Source organism: Mus musculus, chromosome 4 (assembly GCF_000001635.26).
Source record: "Mus musculus strain C57BL/6J chromosome 4, GRCm38.p6 C57BL/6J".
Taxonomy (NCBI): domain Eukaryota; kingdom Metazoa; phylum Chordata; class Mammalia; order Rodentia; family Muridae; genus Mus; species Mus musculus.
In genome coordinates, this window is record NC_000070.6 from 88,640,812 (window position 1) to 88,650,887 (window position 10,076).

A 10,076-nucleotide genomic window follows, 5' to 3' on the forward strand; every position below is an offset into this window, starting at 1 on the left:
CTTTGTGCCAGTTCTTTGCCCTGCTAACCAACTCATCAGTCACTCACTTTCATTTAGAGAATGATATCGCTCGTTTTCACAGCTCCCTGTCATACTTTCGCTTTGTTATTGTTGTTGTTGTTGTTGCCTAAGGTAGTCTGCCTGAGTCCAGTCCAGCAAGCATTCACTATGTTCGGGCAGGACAACAGGGACCATTTTTGCCACTCCGGAGAAATGGTGGGTACTCTGCTCCGTCCCCCTAAGCTAGGAAGAGCCGGAGTGAGTGAGTGCGGCAGCTCATGAGTGATTTGTTTTGGTTTGCATGGTTGATCAAGACCATTGTTGGGCGACACCTAGTGGTGACAAGTTTCAGCAAAGCTCCTGGTCCCCGGTTGATGACAAAGGACAGGGAAGTGCCTGTCGTGAGCCGGCCAGGGTGAAGGAGGCCCGGCCAAGCAGGCGGGTGCGTCCCAGAAATGGAGTTGTGTTATAGTATGGTCCCTACCTAGGAGGTTGTATGTGGAGCTCTAAGGGGGGCGGGGGAAGAGAAAGTTGCTGTACACCTTCTTGGGACAAATGGTAGGGCTGGTGGAAGCTTGATCAGGTCTACAACAGGGCTTAAGGACTTAAGCAGGAGATTTTTTTTTCTTTTGCTCCTGCTCCTGAGGTTTTTTTTTTTTCTCCTTGAGAACCCAGAGGGAGCTTTAGGGGACCCAACTCTGCTGGCTGTGCCTCAGGCTGACCAAACTGGGGAGGGATTGGTGGAGCAGATTTCCAAACTGGTTGTTCTTGGGGTCCTAAAGGCCTCCATAAGGACTCTGAGATGCATTCACAGTAGCCACAGCATCAGCAGTAGGTTCTTCTGCTCCTCATTGGTGGGAAGAAGCACTCAGTACATGTTCTCACTTGAGGAATATCCCTGCAGCTGCCTCCTATACATTACAATGCTTAGACCCATCTCTTGGCGGACATGGCGGAACTCTAGGTTCCATATTCACAATGTAAGTCACAGCTATGGTCACTCCCATTAAATCTTAAGTGTCTTCTTTATCTGGGGTTTCTGTCTTTTCCTCACCAGAGTCAGTTGTAGATTTCCATTCATTTCATCGATATCTATTCATATCAATCAGTCAGAAACAAAGAAAATAATACTAAGAATCAAGGAAACCAAGACCTGGTTCCTTGAGAAAATCAACAAGATAGATAAACCCTAAAGTCAAATTGAGCAAGAGACAGAGAGAAGGTATCCAAACAAACCAGATCAGTCAAGAAGAGGGAGACATAACATATGACACTGAGGAAGTTCAAAGAATCATTAGGTCTTACTTCAAAATCCTTTACTCCACAAAATTAGAAAAGCTTAATGAAATGGATGGGTTTCTAGAAAGACAGATACCACTTACCAAAGTTAAATCAGGATAGGTAAACTATGTAAACAGCTCCATAACCCTTAAAAAATTAGAACCAGTAATTAAAAGTACTAACGAAAAACTAAAGACAATTCTTTCTGTCCTTGTCTGTTTCTCTCACTCTTTAGATCCAAAGAGGTAACAACACAGACATGTTAATTTCAAAAGCTTAGAAAAGTGAAAGAAACATAGGAATCTGTGAAGACTGCTCTAATAATAGCAGAGAATTCTCTCTCTCTCTCTCTCTCTCTCTCTCTCTCTCTCTCTCTCTCTCTCTCTCTCTCTGTCTCTCTCTCTCTCTCCCTCTCTGTCTCTCACTGTCGCTCCCCCCCCCCCACTACAAGCTATTTGGCTGTGCTTCACTAGTCCCTAAAAATTGGATCAATGAAGACACCCTTTGTGCCCACCACTCTGTATTGGATTCTGTAGTATTCTTCAACTTAAAACAAATAAAATATTCTTCAAACCTCAGCACTGGCTATTCCCAGGAGTCTGATACTGATCTCAAGATGGTGTTACTCCCGCAGTGCATGGGACTGAGGGAAGTTAGAGAGTGGTAAATCTGGGGAAGAGTTGGTCAGAGAGGACTAAGGCAGAATCCTTGGTTGTACGTACAATGGAAGACTATACTGGAGAAATGTAAAGTATAGATTTGGCCATCAATGAAGGACAAGTATAAGATGAATAGATTTACTCATGTAAACTGTAGGCAATGTCACATGCATCCACAATATTTGCACTCTGGCCCTGCATATAATTTTTGTACTGAAGAATATCAGTTTAAACATTAAAAAATATTTGAAAAGATGGAAAGAAGGAAAAACTCAAACCAGATTCATTTAGGAATAATTTGTAGAACATAGAAAATTATCTCATTACATATGCATTTGCTACATTAAAGTAAATACAAAAATATGAACTTCTCATCCAAAATAAGTGAAGAACACAAACAGTACACTTAATAAATAAATCAGAATAGATGGACAACAAATGCCTTTACAGAGAGACACAATATTGCTCATTATTGCTGAAGCACCTAGGCAAGATGTTTGAATTTGTTCCAAAATGAGTGAGATTTTTGAGATGGCAGAATCTGAGCAGTGAGGTGCAGTTTCCTAGCCCAGGAGAGTCCTCCACACTTTGGCTCACAATGTAACATGAGCAACATTTTCTAGCTTTCTCCCGCACAGCATATATCCAGAAGATACTTTATACAGGAGAGAAATAGAGGGAGAGCTTTGGGGTTTGTCTGAACACTGCAGTATATATCTGTATGAGCATGATTTGGGGGCACAGTTCATATTAATGGTGTAGAGTATACTTTTAAGAACATTTAAAAAATTGAAGAGACACTGAAAAGCAAGGTGTTTTGTAAAGAAATTTTATTTGAATACACAATCGTTTTAATTACATATGATGGTTGCTACAATAAAGAAAATATAAGACTGACAGACTGAAAATAAATACATGCTTTTACATACAGAAAAACTGCTCAGTTTTGCTGAAACATCTAGGCAGGTTGATTGTATTCATACAAAAATAAATGAGTTTTAAAAGGAAAGCATATAAAGAGAGGTAGAGTTCAGAAGAGTCCTCTCCACACTTTGTCTCAGGACTCACTCCTCCTTGCTCAGTCTTGCCAGCAAGTTGGCTGAGGAAGACAGGGTTCTCTGGACTTCTGCTCTGACCACCTCCCAGGCACAGGGGCTGTGTTTCTTCTCTCTCAGGTACACAGTGATGCTGTGGAAGTATTTCCTCACAGCCAGCAGGGAGTCTTCCTGGGTCAGGGGAAATTCCTGCACCCCAACCTGCTGCATCAGACAAGCTTTGAGGTCATTGAGCTGCTGATGGAGGTCATTGCAGAATGAGTCTAGGAGGGTTGCATTCCATGCAGCAGATGAGTCATTTGATGTGAAGAGGGTCAGGATCTGCTGGGTCAGCTCATGAACAAAAGGGATGGCTTGAGCCTTCTTGATCTGCTGGGCATCCACCTTCTCCTGTGGGAATCCAAAGTCCTTTCTGTCCTTCAGACAGGAAAGAGGGGAGAGTCTCCTCATTTGTTCCAGGAGAGTCAAGGCTCTCTTGTTCCTGAGGTTATGAGTCTGAGGCAGGTCACATCCTAGAGAGCAGGCTGACCAGTAGCTCAACACCACCAAAACCATCAGGAAAGCACAAGGCCTAGCCATTAAAAATTAAGGTCTTGCAGATGCTTCTGGTATTCTGAGCTGTTTAGTTCTGAGTCTTCCCTTTTAAGTTCTCTGAAGACTCTCTTGTCTGGATGTGCCTTAAATATACTGGAAACAAGTTTTTATTTTCTGAATGCCCTCTAACTTCCCAATGGTCTTTCCACTTTCTTTTGCTTGTTCTTAGCTTGGGTCTGTGCCTTTTTTTTTTTTTCTGATCCATTTTGGTTTTCATTATTGCTTCCTCTTTTTTGTTCCACGCCCTACCAAAGGGTGTTTTACAGGTTCTCTTTTATTTTTTTTATTTATAAATTATCTTTAATCCTTTTTTTTTTAACAGTTCAATCGTCATTACCCTTCTGGTCCACCCTCTAACAGTTCCTTATCCCATTCCTCCAACCTGTCTCCAAGAGGACGTTGCCACCCCACCCCACCAGACCTCTCCACTCCCAAGGGCTTCAAGTCTCTTGAGGGTTGGGTGCATCTTTTCACTGAGGCCAGAACCAGCAGTCCTATGCACTATATCTGGCAGGGGCCTCATACCAGCTAGTGTATGCTGCCTGATTGGTGGATCAGTGTCTGAGAGATCTTGGGGGGGGGGGGGTCCAGGTTAATTGAGAGTGCTGGACTTCCTATGAGGTTACTCTCCTCCACAACTTCTCCCAGCCTTTCCTTTATTCAACCACACGAGTCCCCATCTTCTGTCCATTGGTTGGATATAAGTATCTGCATCTGACTCATTTAGATGCTTGTTGGGCCTCTCGTAGGGGATCCATTCTAGGTTCCTGACTGTAAGCATACCATAGCATCAGTAATAGTGTCAGGCCTTGGGGCCTCCCCTTGAGCTGTATCCCAATTTGGGCTCGTCACTGGACCTCCTTTCTCTCAGCTTCACCTCCATTTTTGTCCCTGCAGTTCTTTTGAACGGGAACAATTCTGGGTGAGAGCTATTGACTGTAGGATGGCAATCCCATACCTCCACTTGATGCCCTGTCTTTCTACTGGATGCTACAAGTTCCCTCTCCCCACTCCTGGGCATCGCATCTATTAACTGTTACACCACAGGAAAAAAAATGTCTTTGAAACTGAACACATGTATTATAAGACAAGTTTTTCTATGAAATAGTCCATAAAAGTTATTGAGATTCATTCTATAAATAATTTTATTTAATTTATATAACTTACAAAAATATTTAAATCATAATGTAATGTATATTTATTGAAGTAAAGTTATGCTTTAAATTTTCCCAATATTTAAAGTCCTAAAATTTAGTTCCTCATGCTGCCTTCTTTAAATGTAATATAATTTCTATAAAACTTAATTTAGTGATCAGTGTACATTAGCTCATTATCTGATGATTTAGTGCCATCAAGAGGATGCAGGATCCCAAAAGGCTTGCTGTTAAACTTGATGAGCTGAGTGTGATTTTTTTGGGACCCACAGATACAATAGAGAAACAATGTATTAACAGAAGTCCTCATCACAACACTTACAACATTGCAGGCTATGCAAGAGCTCTCTCTCTCTCTCTCTCTCTCTCTCTCTCTCTCTCTCTCTCTCACACACACACACACACACACACACACACACACACACACATTATCTGATGATTTAGTGCCATCAAGAGGATGCAGGATCCCAAAAGGCTTGCTGTTAAACTTGATGAGCTGAGTGTGATTTTTTTGGGACCCACAGATACAATAGAGAAACAATGTATTAACAGAAGCCCTCATCACAACACTTACAACATTGCAGGCTATGCAAGAGCTCTCTCTCTCTCTCTCTCTCTCTCTCTCTCTCTCTCTCTCTCTCTCACACACACACACACACACACACACACACAATCACACATTCACATGCTCCCTCATTCATGACAAATGAACCTCATGTGGGCTGTGAACCTCTGTATTCATTTTTCCTTGACATATTGAATACTTCAAGACTAACATTTCTTTTCTATGTTTATGGCACCTCTTCACTGATTCGCTCTTTCATTGCATGGATGATTATTCTGATTCTATTTGTTATCATTGTGCACAATCTTATAGCTACCTGTGTCTCTGTCTTTTCCATTCAATTCTTTTTTTAAGCATTTCAGCACTTTGATTTTTCATCTCAGAAACCCTGAGAAACAAAACCAGGTTGATTTATAATCCCATATTCCCACTATGCACACCACAGTGTCTGCTTGGAGAGCCTTGTTTTCCTTCTTTGTATCATTTAAATTGGCAGAAAATCAAGCAAATCATATTTTTTATTCCAACTCAAGAAACTGGGGAACCAACACTCTTTCCCTGACTTATTTCCTTAAACAACAAAGTTTTCATCTATTCAAGTTCAATATCAATGTAATTGATTCTCCTCTCTCTTCTTTGAAAATCACTATGGGTATTATTTTTTCAAACACAAATATTATAAAGTTTTGGAGACTTACTTAATAAATAGAATAGGCAATGGGGGCTTTTCCAATTCAGAAATATGCTTTTCGTAAATGCAGAAACACCTGATTGGTTTCCCAGAATCTATGTGAAAGCCTGGACATAGGTGATTCTTAGCTGGTATTGAGTAGATGTGACAAGCCAAAAGAAGACTCTAACACCAATGAAGGAATGGACATGCTAGTACATGGAGAACATAGAGGCAAAAGAGAGGAAAAGCTTCCTGAATTCATATACTTATATATGCTTCCAGCAGAAGATCTGGCTCAAGGTAGAGGTGAGTCTTCTCATCTCAGAGATCAACAATACTGTTATGTCTTCCTATCTTAATGTAGATCTTCCCTCTCCAAAGTAAGAAAAACTAGCTTACATATGTGTGTGATACCTTTTGGGGTTTCAGGTAATGTTACATGTAGTCAAGCAGACAACCAAGAATAGCAAACACAATCACAAAGACCAGTCAGTCAAGTAGCTATGGTGAACCCTAGCTTAAGTGAGAGAACCTTTCACAGAAAATGAGATAGAGAGTGATTGAGGTAAAAACCTGACATTGATTGACATCTGGTCCTGACCTCAAGGATCATTAAGGAAGAGGGAATAGAAATGTTGTAAGAGTCAGATATAGCAGATGACTACAATAAATTATAAGAGCCAGAAACAATGAATGATTGAAGTGTTCTTGGACACAACAGGGTTGTTGTACACGTAACCTGAAAGTAGGTATGAATTAATCAACAAGACCAAGACAGCCAAAATAATAGCTTGAAAAATGGAGACAATGTCACCTGTAGCTGAGGAGCTACAGCAAACTGATGGCTGCTGTGTGAGAGAGATTCAGTTATCCTCAGGGATGGGTCTCCTGAGAGAGGCTACCCATGCTCAAGGAGATGGTGCTGTAACATGAACAGCTAGAAGAAAATAGGTGAAGGAGGAAGTGGAGGAGAAGAAAAAAAGGAAGGAGAAAGGGAGGGAGGAAAGGAAAGGAAAGGAAAGGAAAGAAGAGAGGAGGGGAGGAGAGGAGCGGGGAGGGGAGGGGAGGAGAAGAGAGGAGGAGTAAAATAAACAAAAAAAGAGAAATGTCCATAAAGTTTAGAGGGAATAGTGGTGTTTCAAAGGGTTAATTTTAGAGTCAATTTACTTACCTGGTAGGATTTATTCCAAGTGCTGGTTCCCTGTTTCTTGGCAGGCTTTTCTGTGCTATATAGGCAAGTCAATCATTTATCATGATCTATTTTGTACTGCTGTACCTGATCTCACTCATACTTAGAACCCAAAATAGTTAAACTCATCAAAGGTGAGAGTAGATGATGGGTACCAGAGGTCAGGAAATTCAGATGGAAGATTACACTGGAAAATATTAGGGCAAAAAGGACTAAGACACAGTGTGGCAATAGCAAGATTCTCTGGCTTTCTACTGCACAGTATGCTGGCTATACTGAAGGAATACCTTATGCAGGAGAGACACAGAGGGAAAGCTTTAGGGTGTGAATAAACATTATCCAGTCTGAGTTTTGAGTAGAGTTCATTTGTACAGTTTGAATGCTGTGGAGAAAACTGTTATGAACAAAGGAAAAGTTTGAAGAGATACTGAATTAACTAATCAGGGTGTTTTAAAAAGCAAATTTATTTGAATAACCAATAATTTTAATTACATATGATGGTGTGCTATTTAAAGAAAATTACACTCTAAGACTGCATATAAATACATCAAATCAAATTAATGAGATAAATAAATATGACCAAAGGAATGCAGGAACAAATGCTTTTACATGTAGACAAAATTTGGTCAGTTTGCTGAAACATCTAGGCAGGCTGATTGTATTCATACCAAAATAAATGAGACTTTAATAGAAGAGCTTATAAAGTGGGATGCAGTGTCTTAGTACAGGAGTGTCCCCTCCACTTTGGCTCAGGACTCATTCATCTCATTCAGTCTTGCCAGCAACTTGGCTGAGGAAGACAGGGCTCTCCAGACTTCTGCTCTGACCACCTCCCAGGCACAGGGGCTGTGTTTCTTCTCTCTCAGGTACACAGTGATCCTGTGGAAGTATTTCCTCACAGCTAGAGAAAGTTTTCCTGGGTCAGGGGAGGTTTCTGCACCCCCACCTGCTGCATCAGACAGGCTTTGAGGTCATCGAGCTGCTGATGGAGGTCATTGCAGAATGAGTCTAGAATGGTTGCATCCCAAGCAGCAGATGAGTCCTTTGATGTGAAGATGTTCAGGACCTGCTGGGTCAGCTCAAGGAGAACAGGGATGGCTTGAGCCTTCTGGATCTGCTGGGCATCCACCTTCTCCAGGGGGAATCTAAAGTTCTTTCTGTACTTTAGACAGAAGACAGGAAGAGTCTTCTCATTTGTTCTAGGAGTGTCAAGGCTTTCTTGTTCCTTAGGTTTTGTGTCTGAGGCAGATCACTCCCTAGAGAGCAGGTTGACTAGTAGCTCATCACTATGAGGGCCATCAGGAAAGCATAATGCCTAGCCATTTTAGATCTTGCAGATGCTGCTGATTCTGTTTGGTCCTGAACCTTCCCTTCCAGGTTCTCTGAAGACCACCCTGTGTGGATGTGTTTTAACACACACTAGATTTTTTTCATTTTACTTATTTCACAGTTGTCTTTTTACTTTTTTTAAACTCATTCTCTGACTAAGTTTGGGCATTTTTCTAAACCATTGTGGTTTTCCCTATTGCTTCCTCTTTCACTGCTTCCCTCTGAAAGTTTTTTTTACAAGTTTTCAGATTTTCTTTTTCTAACTAGAATTGTCATTAATTACTACAGTATAAGCTGGGCATGGTGGCACATGCCTTTAATCCCAGCACTTGGGAGGCAGAGGCAGGCGAATCTCTGAGTTTGAGGCCAGCCTGGTCTATAGAGTGAGTTCCAGAACAGCCAGGGCTACACAGAGAAGCCCTGTCTCAAAAAAAAAAAAAACATATTACAGTATATTTAAATATTTTCTGTTTGAAATTTACACAACTCTTGTAATGAAACAATTCTTTCAAATTATTTGATAAAGGTGGTTAATATCTGTAAGGTCCATTTGATTTATAATGTCTGTTACTTTCATATTTGTTTAGTTTCTGTCTCAGTGACCTGTTCATTGATCAGAATCAAGTGTTGAAGTCTCCCACTATTAGTTCATGATGTTCAATGTGTTGTTTAAGCTTTAGTAATGTTTCTTTTAGGAATGTGGGTGCCCTTATATTTGTCACATAGTTGTTCAGAATTGAAATGTTCTACTGGTGGATTTTTCCATTGATGAGTATGAAATATTCTTCACCTTCTCTTTTGACTACTTTTGAATGGAAATCTATTTTATGACATATTAGAATTGCTACTTGAGCTCGGTTTTTGGGACCATTTGCTTGGAAAACCTTATCACAGCCCTTTACTCTAAGGTAATGCTTATTTTTGTTGCTGAGGTATAGTTCTTGTATATAGAAGAATGATGAATCCTGTTTATGCATCCATTCTATTAGCCTGTGTCTTTTCATTGAGGAGCTGAGTCTATTGGGAGATATTAGTGACCCTTGACTGTTAATTCCTGTAATTTCCAATTTGTTGGTGGTTGTGTGTGTGTGCATGTGTGATGTGTGTGTGTGTGTGTGTGTGTGTGTGTGTGTGTGTGTGTGTGTGTGTATTAGAATGAGTTATGATCCAGCTAGTCCAAAAAAATGGTTACCTATGTGTGGAATGTCCCAGAATACAGTAATTGTCATTCCACAAGGGTAGATTTCTTAGCAGGTGTTGATTATATTCTGGAATCCAAAAATAGTAGACTCTAATACTAGTAAAATGAATGGACTTGCTGGCAAGATGAGAACACACAAGCAAACAGCAAAAGCTTCCTTTCTTCATGTACTTGCATAGGCTTACAGCAGGAGGTCTGGCTCAGAGTAGAGCTGAGTCTTAACACCTCAAAGATCCAGATTATTTTCCCACTCCAAGTTAAGCAAAAGTACCTCAGAAGTGTAGCCATACATATTAGGATTTCTGTCAATTCCACATGTAGTCAAGTAGATATATAAGAACAGCCATTACAAGCTCACAAGTCAACCATTCTGACT

At 40.6% G+C, this 10,076-nt stretch overlaps 1 protein-coding gene and 1 pseudogene across 1 annotated transcript; both read right to left on the bottom strand.

The window, feature by feature from the left end:
• Positions 1-2,829: 2,829 nt before the first annotated feature.
• On the bottom strand, positions 2,830-3,648 carry Ifna13 (interferon alpha 13). The gene has a single exon (NM_177347.2). It carries the CDS (start codon positions 3,572-3,574, stop codon positions 3,005-3,007), a length of 570 nt encoding a protein of 189 aa, NP_796321.1. The 5' UTR covers positions 3,575-3,648; the 3' UTR covers positions 2,830-3,004.
• Gm13281 (predicted gene 13281) lies at positions 7,775-8,554 on the bottom strand (annotated as a pseudogene).